The sequence below is a fragment of the Symphalangus syndactylus genome, chromosome 14 (assembly GCF_028878055.3).
Source record: "Symphalangus syndactylus isolate Jambi chromosome 14, NHGRI_mSymSyn1-v2.1_pri, whole genome shotgun sequence".
Lineage (NCBI taxonomy): Eukaryota > Metazoa > Chordata > Mammalia > Primates > Hylobatidae > Symphalangus > Symphalangus syndactylus.
The window spans coordinates 116,842,503-116,860,285 of NC_072436.2; the positions used below are offsets into that span (position 1 = coordinate 116,842,503).

Genomic DNA, 17,783 nt, shown 5'->3' on the forward strand with positions numbered 1-17,783 from the left:
GGGTGCTGTGTGGAGCCAGATGGCTTCACAGGGAAGGTGAAGGTGGGAGGCTGAGTCTGCCAAATAGAGAGATGGGCATGGGCCCAGGATGTGCCACACAGCAAGGGGTCCCATGGGGGCCGGCGGGGGAGATGGAGCAGGGCTGGGAGCAGATGGATGCAGGCCAGGGGTTCAGGAACGAGACCGTTTCCAGCTGCTGAGACTTAGGGAGGGGGGTCCCTGGAACAGCCTCATCCCTCCACTCCTCTCACCCCTCGGGGAGGAGGCTCAGAAAAGACGGAGGCGTGTGGGTCCCAGGCAGGGCCTGTTTATTCTGAGCGCGCACATGCGCTATGGCTTACGAGGCAGCAGCAGTGCCGGTCGATCCGTGGTCGGTTCAGGGATGCGGGGCCCAGGAGGGAAGTGCAAAGTCAACAGGTGTCCACGGGGGAGCCCGCCAGGCAGGGCTGAGCCAGAGGCCAGGAGTCCTTCCCAGGTGCCGCTCTCACACACCTATGTTCCCCAGGCCTGGGAGCTGCCGTGCGGAATGAGGGGCCTGTCCAGAGGCCACCCTCCTTGGGGACAGGGGGCCTCCATTCTCATGCCCCTCGGAGAGCCCAGGCCCTGCGCTTCAGACTCCCAGCAGGGCACAGGCACACAGGGTAGCTGGGTGGGGAGGGGCAGCTCTTATGGCCACATCAGGCCTCCCTGGCCTTACCCGAGGTCCCCACGAAAGGCTGGGGGCCCCAGCTTGGCCACTGGGAAGTCCCAGGGACTCCCACTCAGGACAGCCGCTGCTGAGGGGAGGGGGCGGGGAGGAAATGGTTTGCAGAGAAAGGTTTGTTTTATTGCAATTATTTAGAGCGCGTCCCAAGGGGGAGGGGAAGTGGGGGTGGGGTGGGGGGGGCTCTGGTATTAAGTGGAAACATGTGTGGAGCTGGAGATCTTTTTGGAAAAAAAGCAAAAACACAAATTCCTTTCAGTCAGCAGGCCCCAGCAGAGCAGCAAAGGCCCTCACCCCGCAGCCGTCGCTCCATCTCTCTCTCTGTCTCTCTCTGTGTGTGTCTCTGTGTCTGCCTCTCTCTCTCACATCTCTGGGTCTCTCTCCCCCCATCTTGCTGCCACAGGCCCCCAGTACCTGGCGGGCAGGGGCAGGATGGGGGCTCACGGGGGCTGGGGCTGGGGCTGATTTCTGGGCAATGGCAGGACCACCCTCCAGTCCACTGAGGCTGGGGGAGCTCGAGGCAGGCTGAGGCCCAAGGTCCGTGCGGGAGGGGTCCCAGGGCCCCGAGACAGGCAGGAGGGGCTCAGAAGTTGCTGAAGATCTCACGCTTCCTGTTCCAGTCCATCTGCGGCGCGCGCTTGTTGACTCGTGTGGCCCGAGCCTTCTCCTTGGCCTCGGCCGCCGTGGGGCTCAGGTGGAGGCCGCTCTCCTGGAAGGGATCTCGCTTCCAGGCACTGCCATCCTGGGGTGAGCACGGTGGGTGAGGTGTCTGGAGTGAGCCCTAGTCCCACACTCCAGACGGTGGCCCCTCCCAGGGAGCAACCAACAGAGGCTGCCTGCTGGGGCTGGGGCTGGGGCAGTGGGCTCACGAGGGCTTCCTGAGCAGAGACCCCACTGCCCGGGCTGACATCTCCACAGACGCCCACCCCAAGGCCTCTGGCAGCCCTGCGTGTGAGCTCAGGAGTGGAGGAGGACAACCATACCTCAGTGTCCTTGTCGGAACCAGGCAGGTCACTTCGGGACGAGCACGCAGAGCCACCATTGAGCTGGGAAACCAAGGGCAGGTTGTAGCTTCACAGACACAACACCTGCACACGCACACATGTGCACAGATGCACACGCCCCACCAGTGTGTGCTCCTCCACTTGGCAGGGGGCCTCGGGCCTTTGGTGGACTCCAGATGCGGCGGGGCAGGCACCGGGCACCTGGCAGTGACAGGCAGGTGGCCTGGCCAGCTCATGGTGCAGAGGGGGTTCGGGTGCAGGAATGGCCGGCCTGAGCAACACCTGGGGTGAGGCCACCACCAGCTCCCTGAGGGGCAGAGACTAGACGGCAGCTCCTTACCAGGTGGTGCCCAGGAGAGGATGGAAGGCAGTGGCCCCGACCCCAGGCGCCCCATGTGGCTTGTGTGTGGCACTGACCCAGAACGAGACCCACAGGGGCATTAAAGGGAGGTGACAGGGCCAGAATCAGGTGTCACTAGCACACCTCGAGGACGGATCTCCAGGGAGAGGGGGGCCTCTGTCGGGCCTGGGTACCCCCAGAGGCACCCTGTGTCTCATGGGCACCCCACCCTCTCACCTGGGCAGGGCTGGTTCCATTGGTGACGGGTGACGGCAGAGGACCTGTGGGGACAGCGTGTCAGTGGCTGCTCAGCCACCACACCGCACCCACCCTGTGCCCTGGGCCGTGGCCCACCTTCCACGTGCTCCTCGGTGGGTATGACCCGAAGCCGCTTGAAGTGCTCATCTGTCTCGGGGTCCACCACCAGCAGCCGGGCCTCGTCCTCCCGTGCCTTGATGCTGGCCACCACCTCAGCGTGGCGCAGTCCCTCCACATTCTGCCCGTTCACCTGCCGCCACCAGCACGCATCAGCCCCACTGTGGGCCCAGACAGCCCCCAACAGCGCGTGGCCAGGTGTGGCATCAAATATTCATCACAGCCACTGCCCACCGAGGCAGCAGGAGGCACACCAGCTCAGGTTCCCAGCGTCTCCCTCCTCCCTGCAAGGACCCAGGGCCCCAGTGTGGACAGACGCGGGGCACCCAGCACCCTGCAGCCCTGGTGGGCTGGTACCTCAATGAGCCGGTCCTGGGCGCGGAGGCCAGAGCGGGCGGCAGGTGAGCCCGGGTCCACGGAGCGGATGTACTGGCCGGGCCGGGACTTGTCGCTATGCAGGTTGAACCCATAGCCCTGAGGTCCCTTTCGCAGGTGGCAGAGCCGAGGGCGCAGCTCCCTCAGGGGCCCCCTGACATCCTGCAGGCCCGATGGACAGGGTCAGTCTGGCTCCAGCCTCCCGCCTCCAGAGGCCGCTCCCCGGTGGTGCCACCGCTGCCCAAACTCGGTACCATGCCCCCCACGGGCAGGCCCAGGTCTCAGTGGCAAACAGTCCGGGCACCCAGGCTGCCTGTGACAGAGCTTTAGCTGTGGGAACTTGGGCAAAGCCTGTTTTCAAACCCGGAAGCCTCCCCGATGGGCCCAGCCGCCTTCCCGGCTGGGAGAATTCCTTTGGCTCGAGGCCAGCGTGGCACACAGGCAGGGTGGGAGAAAGCACCAGGTGGGATGAACTGTCGCCGTGGGCCTCCTGGGGCGGTTGTCCCTGAGGGCTCTGCCTGTGCATGCCCCTGCCCGGGCTCTCCTCCAGAGCGTGGGGCAGGCGCTCCTAGGCCAGCAGTTCTGTTTTCTCTCCAGAGGCCTCTGTGAGGCTGGCTGCGGTGGCGGCTCTGTTTGCTTTCACATTCCGGGAAAATGAGCTGCCCCACCCCCGTGGGCCCAGCAAGCAGGGGCTGGGGCAGGATCTTAGAGTGGACAGGGCACAGAGGGCCTCCTGGTGCCCGGAAGGACCCCCCGCTACCATCCCAGGCCCTGCCCCATGTTACCTCTGGCATCCTGCAGTAGGGCTCTGGGCCAGCGGACCATGCAGGCAGGGCCAGGCCCAATGACCACCTCCCAGCCAGGGGATGGGCCAGGGTGCGGCGGCGGTGGCCAGCGGCTGCCCGTGGTCAGTTAAACATGGCGGTGGCCGGAGCAGGCGGGAGGCAGCTCAGGTTTCCAGGGAGCGCCAGGCTTGAGGGCGTGTGCAGGAGAGAGTGTGCAGGCGGGGTGGGGGGCTGCCAGGGCCCCTCCCTCACCTCCTACCTCCCTGTGTGTCCCTGAGGGACCACAGGCCAGGCCAGGGCCGGGGCGGCATGGCAAGAGGGGCGCTCAGACCTCAGGAGGGCAGGTCTCCAGGCCTCAGAAACCCCCAACCCCTCCAGCCACCCACTTTCAAGCTCACTCCAAACCCCAATGGACCGGAAACGGCCATATCAGTTGGGGGGGGCCGCCCCGCCAAGGGAGCAAGGGGGTCCTTCTCCACACGGCTAGTGCCCTCTCCCCTGGGCTCAGGACCTGCCCTTGGTCTGGAACACCCTTCTCCTGTCCAGCCTGCCAGATGCCTCATCTGGAGCCTCGTGCCCACCCTCTGAACCCTCTCTGCATGGCCACCACCCAGCCCGTCACACCAGAAACTCCAGGGACAAGGCTGTGGCTCCTTGGCCCTGCAGGGGCTTAGCTGGGCCACATGTGCTGAATTGGAAGGTGCAAGACCCCCAAAATCTCCAGGGCCCCACCACATAGAACCACTCCTCCCCCAGACACACCTGGTGGCACAGGCGTGGGGCTTCGAGGCTGACCCTGACACCTGCCCACCGAAGTGCCCCTCAGGGATGCAGTCAGAGCACAGCCCCCAGGCTGGCCTGGGACGCAGGGAAGGCGTGGGGACAGGAGTCCAGTTCGGGAGGGGAGGTGGAGCACAGCCCCCAGGCTGGCCTGGGACGCAGGGAAGGCGTGGGGACAGGAGTCCAGTTCGGGAGGGGAGGTGGAGCACAGCCCCCAGGCTGGCCTGGGACAGAGGGAAGGTGTGGGGACAGGAGCCCAATTCAGTGGGGGACGTGGGAGCGTGACATGGGCCCAGGCCGCAAAGACACATCACACAGTCACAGACACAAGATGTCCAAACACACCTGCAAACACGCACAGCCGCCCACACATGCGGCCAGCCCCACAGTGCTGGCCCGGCAGCCCTTCCCACGCCTGCACGGCGGCCTGCAGGGCAGGGTTTCTCAGGGCACCAGACAGGAAGCAGGATCTGGTGGGTGTCTGGGGCCCTGAGGCCAGGCCAAGGACCCCCCCAGTGTTCTCAGGGTCATTCTGGCCACCCCTCTGCCTCTGTCCAGAAGCAGCCATCTTTCACTCTGCAAGGCAAGAAGTTTTGCCTATCATCAAGCCTAAACCCCTTCATTGTCAGCAGGGTCCCGGTGGCGCCAGGCACGGCACTAAACCCTCAGGTGGAGGGGCCGCAATGGAGGGGCCGGGGTGGGCTGCTGGCAGCACATGGGCTCATGGGAAAGGCAGGCCCAGAGAGCCGAGGAGCTCGGGCGGGGTTCATAGCTCACATTCCTCCTCCCTGCCCTGGCTCAGCACACACTTCCTGCTGCCTCCCGCCAGGCCCTCTGGCTCCCACGGGCTCCAGGCTCCCTCCCCACTGGCGGCCAGCACAGAGCTGGACCATCCCTAGTCCCCCAGCCATGCCTGTGTCCGGACAAAGAGGCTGGCATGGGGGTACCCTGGGCACCCCCCCAGATGGTGACGCACCAGCCCTGGCAGAGAAAGGCCTTCATTGTTGCTCAGGGACCAGCCTGCTTACAGCAGGGTCCCAGAGTTCCCCCCTTCCATCCGGGGAGGCTGAGCGGCTGCTGATTCCTCCTAGCCCTCCCTTCCTCCCACCCCACCTGACCTGTATCAGCCTCTGGGGTGGGCTCCGTGGAGGGGCTCCCGGAGCCCTGGCAGGTGGCATGGCACTCCCGGAGCGCGCCATGACAGCGGCACAGCGGCAGTGAGTGGCAGGCGTCCGGCTGGGGTGGCCTGAACTCTCTGGCCAACCCAGGCTGCCACCCCACTTATCTACCTCCCTCTGCGGCCCTGGCTCCCCGGGGATGGGTGGGGACGTGGGGGCTGAGTCACTCTGGGGAGCAGGGTGATGACTGAGCCCACTCCCCTGCGAAGGCTCCAGCCCGGCGCCCCCCACCCAGCTAGGTTTCCGTCCCAAGAAAGGAAGGAAGGAAGCTGCTGGAAGGCCCTGCCCTGCCCCAGGACCCAGGGCTGAGGGGACAGGGAGGAGTCCCGGCCCCAGAACACAGGACAGTCCTGCTGAGGCTCCAGAGGAGAAGAGCCAGGGGAGCCCGGAAGCCCCCGCAGGCACCGCGCCCCAACCACACAGCCGCCTCCCGCAGAACTGTCACCCCTCACCTGCTCTTAGCCCCCAAGGCCCTCCAGACAGGGGTGGAGACATGGGCTAGGGGCAGGGGGCAGAGGGCTCAGGGTCTGCCACCACCTCCAGGGCCTGGCACCGCTGGCCACCCCGTCTCTGTTTGGGGGCTATCCCCTGTCGTCACTACTAGGATCAGCTGCGCTGCAGCTGCGGCCACCCCCAGCCTGGTGTGGCCCAGGGCTGAGTCATCACTAACTGGGCCTTCACGGCCCCCAAAAGGAGGGGCCAACCACATCAGTGTCCTCCCCTGCCCACCTCCCCTATCCGCAGCCAGGGCAGAGGACACCGAGAACCACCCTTAGCTCCCAGGGGGCACCCAAAGTTGGGCCCTCTCCATCCTTCACCAAAGACAAACTACACACATCCCTCCAAGGGCTCTGCCTCTCTGCCACCAGCACCCCCACTGCAGCCATCCCTGCAAGGTAAGCTTTGCCCTCCTGGGCTCCCTGACCATCTGAGGCATGCCCTGAACCCAGGCTGAGAAGGGCAGGATCTGAGCCTGCTCTGTGGAGGTCAGGTGAGGCCCAACTCTTCCTGCCCATGCTGGGAGCTCAGGTGAAGAAACCTCAGGTCTCGAGCCAGGCACAGGGGCTCACGCCTGTACTCCCAGCACTTTGGGAGGCTGAGGCAGGTGGATCACTTGAGCCCAAGAGTTCGAGGCCAGCCTGGCCAACATGGCGAAACCCTGTCTCTACTAAAAACACAAAAATTAGCCAGGTGTGGTGGCGCACGCCTGTAATCCCAGCTACTCGGGAGGCTGAGGCATAAGAATTGCTTGAACCCAGGAGGAGATTTCAGTGAGCCGAGATCGCACCACAGCACTCCAGCCTGGGCAACAGAGTGAAACTCCATCTCAAAAAAAAAAAAAGAAAGAAAGAAAGAAATGAAACCTCAGATATCTCGGGGGCCGGGTACAGTGGCTCACACCTGTAATCCCAGAACTTTGGGAGGCTGAGGAGGGCAGATCACCTGAGATCAGGAGTTCGAGACCAGCTTGAGCAACATGGTGAAACCATGTCTCTACTAAAAACACAAAAATTAGTCAGGTGTGGTGGTGCGCGCCTGTAATCCCAGCTACTGGGGAGGGTGAGGCAGGAGAATCGCTTGAACCCAGACGGCGGAAGTTGTAGTGAGCCAAAAAGGAAAAAGAAAAAGAAACCTCAGGTCTCGATGCCAGAAGAGAGAAGGGGAGACCCTGTTCCTTGGGTGCCCCCTGACCTTCTGGAGCCCCTGTCCCCAGCCAGACTCATGCACAAAGGGACCTGCCACTCAGGCCACCCTTTGTTCCTCTAAAAATACACCCAAAGGAAGCCCCTCCTAGGGCTTCCTGCAGCCCCCAGAGCCTGAAATAGCAGAGGGGGAAGGTCCCACCCAAGGCAAGGTGCCTCGGCCACCGCACCCTCCAGATAAAGTCCGAGGGCCAGATTTTTCCACAGGAAGGTGAACCATGCATTTGTGTCCAAATCAATGGACAAACGCCTGAGGCAGAGGGGGAGCTTCCTCCTGGGGGAGGGAAGGTGCCTGGGAAAGAGGGAGGCTCCAACCCTCAGCCTGGACAGGGGCCTGGGACCAGCCAGCCCCCCTGCAAGGCCAGCCCCCCTACCAGCCCTGGGCTGGGCACCTTGGCCCTGAGCACCACCATGGCCTGCCCTCAAGCCCCAGGAACAAAACGGGTCCCACAGGTCCCATGGCCAGGCCTGTGCCCAGGCTGGGCTCCCCACAGGGAACGCTGTCTCCCTGCCAAGCTGTTGCCCCCGGGCTCAGCTCCCAGGGGCAGCCAGCTTCAGCAGGGCGTCCAGGAAAGGGAGAAAGTGAATGTGTAGAGCCCCTGCACCCTCGGCAACTCCAGATCCCACACCCCTGCCCCAGGCGCGGTTCTCACAGTGGGGTCTGGCCAACCCCTGGACTCAAATCCCCTGAAGGGATTTTCTTTTCCTTTTTTTTTTTTTTTTTTTGAGACAGTCTCGCTCTGTCGCCTAGGCTGGAGTGCAATGGCGGGATCTCGGCTCACTGAAACCTCCACCTTCCGGGTTCAAGAGATTCTCCTGCCTCAGCTTCCCAAGTAGCTGGGACTACAGGCACACACCACCACGCCCAACTGATTTTTGTATTTTTAGTAGAGATGGGGGTTTCACCACATTAGTCAAGCTGGTCTCAAAATTCCTGACCTCAGGTGATCCGCCCACCTCGGCCTCCCGAAGTGTTGGGATTACAGGCGTGAGCCAGCACACCCGGCCAGGGATCTCCTTGAAAATGAAAAAAAAAAAAAAAAAAAAAAAAAAAGGTAGGAGAGAGAGTGTGGAGATAATGCCATCAGGGCCTCCAGGAAGACAGGACAGACAGCTTCAGGCTGTTCCTCCTGGCCCCCAAGGCCTGCCAGGCGGCCCCTCCCAGTCGGCCACCTAGCAGGAGGGGGAGCAGGCTGCCCCTGTACTTTTCTGGGTCTCCTGGCTGGGAGCAAGGGCAGGGGAAGGAGGAAGTGCTGCCCAGCAGTCCAGGAGGAACAGCAGACAGGGTCCCAGGGCCCTCCCTTGTATCTAGCGGGAGGAGTGGGCTCACCCCGGAGCCTCCTGGACCCCCAACTCCACTCCCATGCTCCCAGCCCCACCCACGCCAGGCCTGGCAGAGCGGCCTCCTCGGCTTCCCCAACCACGGCGCTGCCTGCGGAGAAGACCGGCCCTCTCCCAGGCCTTCCCAGCACGCAGGCGCCTTGGACAGAGACAAGGACAGCCACGAATGACACCCAACACAGGCACAGAGCTGGACACACGCAGACCTGGAATGTCTCTTCCCAGGGTTCCTCAGCCATGAGGCTGGGGGCTGGGGAGGCGGCAGCTTGTCAGAGTGACCCCTCGATAGGGCCAGCGGCTCTGGAGCATCCTGGAGAAGAGGAACAGGCCAGGCTGCCCAGACCCTACCCAGTTTAAAACACAGGCTGAGGGTAGAAAGAGCGGCCCCCAGTGGCCAACAGGATGGTCCCTGGGGCAGAAAAGGGGCCCCAAAAGGCAGAAGAGACCAACACTACTGGAGGTGACCAGAGGCAAAGATCGTCATCAAAAGCTGAGAGCCTCTGGGAGAGGCTAGGGTGGTCCCTGTGGGCCGAGCCCGCCATACCTTCTTGCCAGCATCGGAGCTGCGGCTGCCCGCGTGTGCCCAGTCCGGCTTCGGCTCCCAGGGTTCGTGGGCGGGCGGGAGCCCTCGCTGGGCCATCTCCTCGGTGCAGGTCAGCTGCCGCCGGCGGAGCTCCTCGTCTGTCTCCTGGTCCACCACCAGCAGCCGGGTCTGCCCCTCCACAGCCTTGATCCTCTGCACCACCTGGGGCGAATGGGCGACAGGAGCAGGTCAGTGGCCCGCATTGCGGGCAGCACATGGGCAGTGGCACCACTCTGGGCTGGCCCGGGTGTGCGGGCAGGCGGCTGGTGTGCATGGGCGGGTGGCTGCACCAAGAGGCCTGCCGGCCCCGCCCCCCACCCCCGGACTCCAGCGGCTCCCTTCCTCTGCACCCGGGCTCCGGACGCCGAAGCCCAGGCTGTGAGGGCTTCAGGGTCCTCCCAGAGCCTTGCCCTCAGCCCAGGGTCTTCTCCAGGCAGGGCTGGGAAGGGGCTGCCGGGTAGGGCCGCTGGGTAAGTCCTGTCTGGAAGTGACAAAAATGGTGCACAGCGGACCTTCAGGTTTTGAGTCTGCCTGTCCCTGTGCGCGCGTGCATCCATCTGTTTCAAAGTCTGTCTCCGTCCAGGTTTGAAGGAGAAGGGTGTCTCCCTGGGCCCCAGTTTGAGTGTGTCTGTGCCCGTTCCTGTCATTCTCTGCCATGCAGCGTGAAAGTCTAAACCCCTGACCCTAGGCCTTGTAGCTACCTCCAGGCCATGGCCATGGGCCCATTCCCTCTGGGTCTGCAGACAGCGGAAGGGCTGGGCTCCTGGCTCGGGCACCCACACACAGCCAGGGAAGCAGGACTCAGGTGCAGCCGGAGTGGGGGAAGGGCAGGTGCACCTGTGGACAGCTGTGGCACGGTGGCCGTCGGCGTGTGCGTGCAGGTGCCTGTGAAGTGTCTGGACCACGCGGGGGGCCAGCACACACATGCAGAGAGAAAGCAGTGCCCACTGGGAAGTAGGCAGGAAGAGGGGCAGCCCTACTCCCACCTGCGGCCTGGGGGAGGGTGGACAGGGCTCCCCACCAGCTGCCAGGCTCAGCAGGGTGGTGAACAGACAGGAGGGGCTGAGCCAGGCCCATCTTCCCCCGGCCCTCCTCTCTCCCCATGACCCAGAGTGAGACGAGAGGAACCCAGTGCTCAGCTGCTTCTTGACTATGTGTCCCAGACAAGTCACCCTCAGTCTCTGGCATCAGTTTCCTCAACTGTCAAATGGGGCAGTAACTGCCCCTCTTGCCCTCCTGGGGCAGTGGGGAGAGTCCACCATGGTCTGTGCGTCCAGTCCTCAGAGACCGGCACCACAGGGCCTTGGTGTTCCCAGGGCGAGGGTGGCAGTGACTATCCAACAGCAGCCTGGCCCCAGCCCTGCCAGCCCTGCCAGCCCTACCCTCAATCCCTCAGGTCCAGGCCCCTGACCTGATGCCCACGTTCTTCGGCAAACAACCTTACACAGCAGACACTCTGGGTGGAAGGCATGGGGCCTGCCGACAGAGGGACAGACAAGGCACCAGGTAAACAGGAGACCAGCTCCAGGCCCAGCTGAACCAACCTGCTAATCTCTAGGTTCCAGGACCAGCCATGTAGACAGGTTATGGATTCATTGGTGCTGTGAGGGACAGGGGACCTGGAGGACAAGGGATGTGTGGACGCTGGACCCCAACCAGGGTCTGGAGGGAGTCCCTGGCCTGTGGGTGACAGGCACATCTCAGGGGTCAGAACCCACAGAGAAAAGGCTCTGTTCTCCGTAGCCAGGAGGCAGGAGGCTTCGGTCAGTAACCCCAGCCGGGCTAGGCAGCCTCTGAGGAGGAGTAGTACCTTTGTAGCTAAGGAATGTGGTTGCCACCAATGGCCAACTCAGCCCGGTCCCAGACACACCAGCTGGGACACACTAGAGTACAGACACACAGACTCACCGGCCTGCAGACATACAGTGATGAGTACACTAGCCAGGCGTACACACAGAGCCCAGCTCTCACAGGCCCAGGAGTCCAGACCTGTACACACACACGCACACGTGCAGACCTGTATACTCACACACACACTACTGCACACACAGAGGTGCACACACACTGATGCCCTTACTGCGACCCCTCCTGGGTACACACAGGCAGGCGCGTGCACACACGGCTGACCCCAAAGGGACCTGCACACACACGCCCAGCTGTGTTCACACGCACACGTGTACACGTGTACACACACACCCAGGCGAAAGCACCCAGGTCTTCACCTTTCCGGAGGGGCTCCAGGCTGCCCAACACCCTCCTTCACGGCACACTGAGGCCAAAACGCGACCAAAGAGCGAGGCCAACGGCCAGGAGCCGCAGTGCGGGCCCCTCCCTGCCAGGATGCCCCCCCCACCCCCGTGCAGGACTGAGCTTCCTGCGCCGGGACTCCGAAGGCGCCGGGCCGCTGCCTCCCGACAACGTCCGCGTCCTCCCCGCGGGAGCCCTCTCAGGCCCCCGTGCGACCCCCGCTCGCCCCAGGGGGACGCGCTCGGGGAGGGTGCGGCGGGCCGGGGGCGCGCGCTGGCCCCCACCTGGTGGTGCGTCTCGCCCTCCACGTTGACGCCGTTGACCTCGACCAGGCGGTCCCCAGCGCGGAGTGCGGCGGCCTCGGCGGGGGAACCGGGTTCCACGCGCCGGATGAACTGCCCGCGGCGGCCCTTCTCGCCGTGCAGGTGGAAGCCGTAGCCCTGCTCTCCGCGCACCAGGCGGCACAGGCGCGGCCGCAGCGGCTCCGGCGCGGCCATGGCGCCCGCTGCCCACCGGCCGCCCGCGGGGCAGGGGCGCGGGGGAGCTCGGGGGCGGCGGCGGCGGCGCTGGGCACCCGGCGGGGGGTTCGGCGGCGGCTCCCGTTCGGCTCCCGTCGCCTCGGGATCCGGCTCGGGCTCCGGCTCGGGCTGCGGCACCGCCCCCGCGCCCGCCCCTTCCCCGCCCCCGTCGCCCGGCCGCCCCCGCCTCCAGTCCCAGCCGTCCCGGCCAGGCCCCTACCTTCGCGCCCGGCCAGCCTGAGGCGGGGCAGGGGGAGGCGGCAGGGCTAGGGGACCCCCCAACCACCGGGACCCCTCTGTCTCGCCCCTACTCTGGGCAGCCGCTTTGCTGCCAGCGCCTTTGCCTTCTATCCCAGGAACATTTATGGGATACCTACTGTATGCGCAGCATCGAGGCAGGTCTTGAGGTGGGCGACGGGTTGGACAAAGGGTCTCCAGGCCAAGGGACCCCGACAAAGGGGCCAAAGGGTAAGAACAAGGGCCACAGCCCTCCCCACCCTCCTCGGGAAGCCCTCCCGGACCCCCTTGCCTGTCTCCTCTCGGCTGTGCCTGATCTGGATCACTCCTGCAGCCAGAGCTGCCCTGGCCCAGGGCAGAGTCTCAGGAGGGCCCAGGAGGCAAAAAGGGCTTTAAAAGTGACACGCAGCAGCCCCTCCCTGCATCCTGGGGGCCAGTGCCTGGGAGACTCCCTGGCCTACCCGCCGTGTTTGGGCTATCTGCACCGCGTCCATTCCCGCGCCCTCCCACCATTCTTTCCCTTGGCTGGGGCGGCCCCCTCACTTGTGTCCCAGCCCACCCCAGGCCTGGACTGTGACTTTGCAGGGTGACGAAAGGATATGAGTCTTGAGGGTCCCTGTTACCCCCCTCCTAACATGGACTACACTCCCCTGAATTATCTGGGCTCTAAGCTCTGGATGTGCACAGGCGCTGCTCCACAGTGTCCATAGGAAGGCAGCAGGCCTCCCCTTCCCTGCCCACAGCCGACCCTGTCCCTCAGCCTCTACCTGAAGCACAAGTGTCCCTCCTTCCCCAAGAGGACAGTCACCACCACAGTGAAATCATTTATACCTGCGTGCATTTTACCTGGAACAACCCTAGGGGACTGGCCACTTCACAGACCTGCAAACAGGCCTGGAGAGGGAAAAGACCCACGAAGCTTCCTCAGCTCCTTTTGGGCCCAGGAATGTGAGATTCGGAGTCCATGCTCTCCACCACCCAGCTCTTCCTCTGTCTCCAATATAGGAAGGTAGCTAACTCCAGGCACAGCCCCAGTCTGCCCTCCTCCCCAGCCCAGCCAGGCCCCCTGCACATACCTGGTTCCCAGGGGTCAGGCACAGCCAGCCCAGGCAATTCCCCATGTGAGCCGCAGAAGCAGGCTTGGCGCAGTCCTCCTCTCCCTCTCCTCTCCCGGAGCCTTGGCCTGGGCTCCCCTGCCCACACCCAAGCACAGGGCTTGCCTCTGGGCCATGGCCCCCTGGGTGCCCATATCCCGGCAGCTGCCCCTAAAAGCCACTTAGGCTGAGGCGCCATGGCTGCTCGCCACCCCCACCCCTGCAATTCCTGGCTGAGGCTGCCTCAGGCTCTCGCCCGGCCGGCCACTTCCATCCGTCTGTCTGCATGTCCAGAGGCTGCCTGTCTGGTCTGTGGCTGGCCTCCCTGGACACAGCCTGGTGCTGCCACCCTTGGAGTCTGTGAAGATGGCTGTGGGCAGTGTGACCCACCACCACGCACCCCACATACCACACCTGTTTGGGCTTAGGGGGTCATCCCACACCAACCAGGGCCACCCAAACCTGGCAGGCTATAGCTTCGTGGCCACACTAGAGTGAAGGGAGGTAGCTGGATGGGAGACTCCAGCAGCCCCAGGTCCCCTGGGTAAGGGGGCTTGCAGACCTTACGCCCCTGGGTGGGGCAGACTCCTGATCAGCCTTGGGCATACACCAGCCTTCCCTGGCCCAGGACTCAGCCTATTCCTCCTCCCAGTGACTGAAGAGGGGATGGGGGCGGCGGGAGCAGTGGCTCACGCCTGTAATCCCAACATTTTGGGAGGCTGAGGCGGGTGGATCACCTGAGGTCAGGAGTTCGAGACCAGCCTGGCCAAAATGGTGAAGCCCCATCTCTACTAAAAATACAAAAAAAATCAGCCAGGCATGGTGGCGGGCGCTTGTAATCCCAGCTACTGGGGAGGTTGAGGCAGGAGAATCGCTTGAACCCAGGAGGCGGAGGTTGCAGTGAGCTGAGATTGCGTCACTGCACTCCAGCCTGGGCGACAGAGCGAGACACCATCTCAAAAACAATAAATAAAACTTTAAAAATAAATAAAAAAATAGGCCGGGCGCGGTGGCTCACGCTTGTAATCCCAGCACTTTGGGAGGCCGAGGCGGGCGGATCACGAGGTCAGGAGATCGAGACCATGGTGAAACCCCGTCTCTACTAAAAAAATACAAAAAATTAGCCGGGCGTGGTGGCGGGCGCCTGTAGTCCCAGCTACTCGGAGAGGCTGAGGCAGGAGAATGGCGTGAACCCGGGAGGCGGAGCTTGCAGTGAGCCGAGATTGCGCCACTGCACTCCAGCCTGGGCGACAGAGCGAGACTCTGTCTCAAAAAAAAAAAAAAAAAAAATAAATAAATAAATAAATAAAAGATGGAATAGAGAACAGCATGGCAGAGGGAAGGGCCACAAGGAACATGAGGTCACAACCAAGGCCAGGAACCAAGGAAATATCACCGGACACACTGCTGCTACAGAGTAACAAAAGAGTCCCAAAGCCATGAAGGAGCTGAGGAAGAGCTGAAGAGGGTAACACAGTAGCAAAGGGCTGGGCAACAAAGGAAGTGGGCCTAGCGAAGCAGGGAGCAGGAGGAATGAGGCAGCCAGGGAGGAACCAGAGGTCACAATTTCAGGGGAGGTGCAGTCAGTGAGAGGGGACGGTGAGTCCAGGGGCCTGGAGGAACAGGCGAGGAAAGGTGACCTAGCAGCTCTCGGGGCCAAACCCTCCCAGGCCTCTTCTCCAGCCAGCCTCCAGAAGCTCTCAGCCCTGGTCCGAGGCTGACCTTGGCCCCCATGGGTGCTGCACGGGAGGCAGAGAAAGGCGAAGGGAAGCGCCTGGGCATAGGTGTTCAGGGACCCCCAAGTGCTTGGTGTCTCGAAGAAAGGGCTAGGGAGGTGCGCGGGAGGGGGTAGGGTTGGCATTGAGAGGAGGGTGGACTTTATTTTGCTGGATCTCTGGGGGTGCAGATGGGGTGACGTGGGCTCCCAGGGCAGCAGCAGGAGGGAAGAAAGTCAAGGCAGGGGCAATCAGAGGCTTGGGAGATCCACCAACTCTCCACCCAACCCCCTTAACCCACGCCTGCCAGCATGCTACCCAGGCGTGAGTCCTATCCAGCAGAGGGAGAGCAGGTCTCAGCCGTTCCCCTGGGCTGTCGGTGGGGGGTCCACCGGGGTGGGGGCCGCCCCTGCACTCCTGTTTCGGCCGGACGTTTCCTCCGGGCCTTGAACCCGCATCCCTCCAGCAAGGTCCCAGCGATCTCAGGGAGCCCGAGCCTGGACCTGGACGGGGGCTCTGGGGTGTGGCCGTGGCCTGGGGCCCTGTCTGGGGGTGGGGCCGCTATTCCGATTCCCGGTAATGGTCCAGAGCTGCTCAGGCAGGCCAGGCTTCCTAATGGACGTTAATGGCCCTGCAAGCATAACCAGACCGCGCCTAGGGCCTCTTCCCTCAGGCTGCACCGTGCCTCTCTTTACATTCCGAAACTGGAGCAGGCGGAGCCAGCGCAACAGAAGGAGGTGACCGACAGAGACCCAGAGACAAGAGGGAGAGAGAAGGACGGGGACTACGACGACCCAAGAGGGAGAGAGAGGCAGGAAACCACTGCCGCCGACGGGGCGGCCCCGCCCACCCGCCACGGCCGCGCCCACTGCGTCTCTAGCTCCGCCCGTTCCTGGAGGCGCGGGTCGGACGCTACCGCCCGGAACAGTAGCCGCGCAGCGCCACCTGGCCGGAACTGGTGGCATTGCATCGTGCGAGGAGTTGCCCCAGGATCCTGCCCATCTGGCTTCCTTCCACTCGATCCAGTCCTGTGGGGTGGGGACTGGGCTGAGGCTGGCGCCCTAGGCCTGGTTGCGCTGCAGGGGAATAAGGATGTGGAGTGGGGGAGGCAGAGAAGCCCCTCATCGGCTCTGCCTCCCCATCTTGGACCAGGCAAGCACCAGGAACATCACTGAACCCCGCCCCCGCCGCCCCGAGAACAGAGCTTTGAGCACCTTGGCCTGCGCAAGGAGAGGCCAGAGCTGAAGCAGCCTCAGGAAGAACATTTAACCCAGCCTGGGGCCCTGGAGGGAGGGAGAGAGGTCCTCCTTCGGGGAGGGAGGTCCCGGGCTGTCCTGGAATCTGCAGTCTGGAGCAGGCGGTGGGGAAGGGGGAGGAGGCAGTGGAAGGGGCGGTGAGAGCAGACAGGGCCAGCCCTGCCAGAGCACGGGTATCGTCCCATAGGCAGTGGGGAGCCCTTGAGGCGTGGTGTGGGAGTGACGAGATCAGGACATCCATGTTCTTAGAGGTCAGGTTCAGTGAGGAACAGCGGCAGGAGTGGGAAGGAATGAGCTGGCAGGGAGGAGAATGAGTTGCCCTGTGAGGTGTATGACCACCTCTTCACCCAGCAGAGAGCCGGAGGGAGGGCTAGATGAAACCAAGGGCTCCGTAAGAATTGGCAGTTGGCCGGGCGCGGTGGCTCACGCCTGTAATCCCAGCACTTTGGGAGGCCAAGGCAGGCGGATCACGAGGTCAGGAGATCGAGACCATCTTGGTCAACACGGTGAAACCCCATCTCTACTAAAAATACAAAAATTAGCTGGGCGTGGTGGTGGGCGCCTGTAGTCCCAGCTACTCAGGAGGCTGAGGCAGGAGAATGGCGTGAACCTGGGAGGTGGAGCTTGCAGTAAGCCGAGATCGCACCACTGCACTCCAGCCTGGGCGACAGAGCGAAACTCCGTCTCAAAAAAAAAAAAAAAAAAGGCTGTTGAGGCCGGGCACGTTGGCTCACGCCTGTAATCCCAGCACTTTGGGAGGCCCAGGCGGGAGGATCGCCTGAGGTCAGGTGTTCGAGACCAGCCTGACCAACGTGGAGAAACCCCGTCTCTACTAAAAATATAAAATTAGCCGGGCGTGGTGGCCTATGCCTGTAATCCCAGCTACTCGGGAGGCTGAGGCAGGAGAATGGCTTGAACCTGGGAGGCAGAGGTTGCGGTGGGCCGAAATCCAGCCATTGCACTCCAGCCTGGGCAACAAGAGGGAAATTCCATCTCAAAAAAAAAAAAGAAAGAAAGAAACAATTAGCTGGTGGGCCGGGTGCCGTGGCTCATGCCTGTAATCTCAGCACTTTAGGAAGACAAGGTGGGTGGATCACCTGAGGTCAGGAGCTCGAGACTATCCTGGCTAACATGGTGAAACCCTTTCTCTACTAAAAGTACAAAAAATTAGCCAGGCGTAGTGGCAGGTGCCTGTAGTCCCAGCTACTCAGGAGGCTGAGGCAGGAGAATGGCGTGAACCCGGGAGGCAGAGCTTGCAATGAGCGGAGATCATGCCACTGCACTCCAGCCTGGGCAACAGTGCAAGACTCTGTCTCAAAAAAAAAAAAAAAAATACAAAAATTAGCTGGGCGTGGTAGCGGGCACCTGTAATCCCAGCTACTGGGGAGGCTGAGGCGAGAGAATCATCTGAGCCGGGGAGGTAGAGAGGCGGAGGCTGCAGTGAGCCGAGATAGTGCCTCTTCAGCATGGGCTGGAGACTCCGTCTCAAAAAAAAGAAAAAAGAAAAATACTTGAAGGGGTGGAGATAAAAATCACCCACATTTGGGAG

General features: G+C 63.0%; 1 protein-coding gene across 4 annotated transcripts; it reads right to left on the reverse strand.

Moving 5' to 3' along the window:
• Window positions 1-291: 291 nt before the first annotated feature.
• Window positions 292-12,031, reverse strand: NHERF2 (NHERF family PDZ scaffold protein 2). Of its 4 annotated transcripts, none has more exons than XM_055243187.2 (7): window positions 11,699-12,031; window positions 9,129-9,329; window positions 2,780-2,959; window positions 2,402-2,555; window positions 2,285-2,328; window positions 1,687-1,749; window positions 292-1,412 (listed from the first exon to the last, which is right to left on the reverse strand). In XM_055243187.2, the coding sequence occupies exons 1-7, from the start codon at window positions 11,909-11,911 to the stop codon at window positions 1,287-1,289; spliced, it is 981 nt and encodes a 326-aa protein (XP_055099162.1). In that variant the 5' UTR covers window positions 11,912-12,031; the 3' UTR covers window positions 292-1,286. The 4 variants fall into 4 exon arrangements, with proteins under 4 accessions (XP_055099162.1, XP_055099161.1, XP_055099164.1 ...); XM_055243186.2 differs by having other exon boundaries at window positions 292-1,445; XM_055243189.2 differs by lacking the exons at window positions 9,129-9,329; window positions 11,699-12,031 and adding an exon at window positions 5,481-8,275.
• Between the last annotated feature and the right edge of the window lie 5,752 nt (window positions 12,032-17,783).

What these genes read in the sequence shown, in the direction of transcription:
- NHERF2 (XM_055243186.2), bottom strand. Translation starts at nt 11,911, where the DNA reads ATGGCCGCGCCGGAGCCGCTGCGGCCGCGCCTGTGCCGCCTGGTGCGC. An exon ending in AGGGCGAGACGCACCACCAG is followed by an intron (nt 9,330 to 11,698) that starts GTGGGGGCCAGC and finishes CATTCGCCCCAG; the next exon opens with GTGGTGCAGAGGATCAAGGC. An exon ending in CACCGAGGAGCACGTGGAAG is followed by an intron (nt 2,329 to 2,401) that starts GTGGGCCACGGC and finishes CTGTCCCCACAG; the next exon opens with GTCCTCTGCCGTCACCCGTC.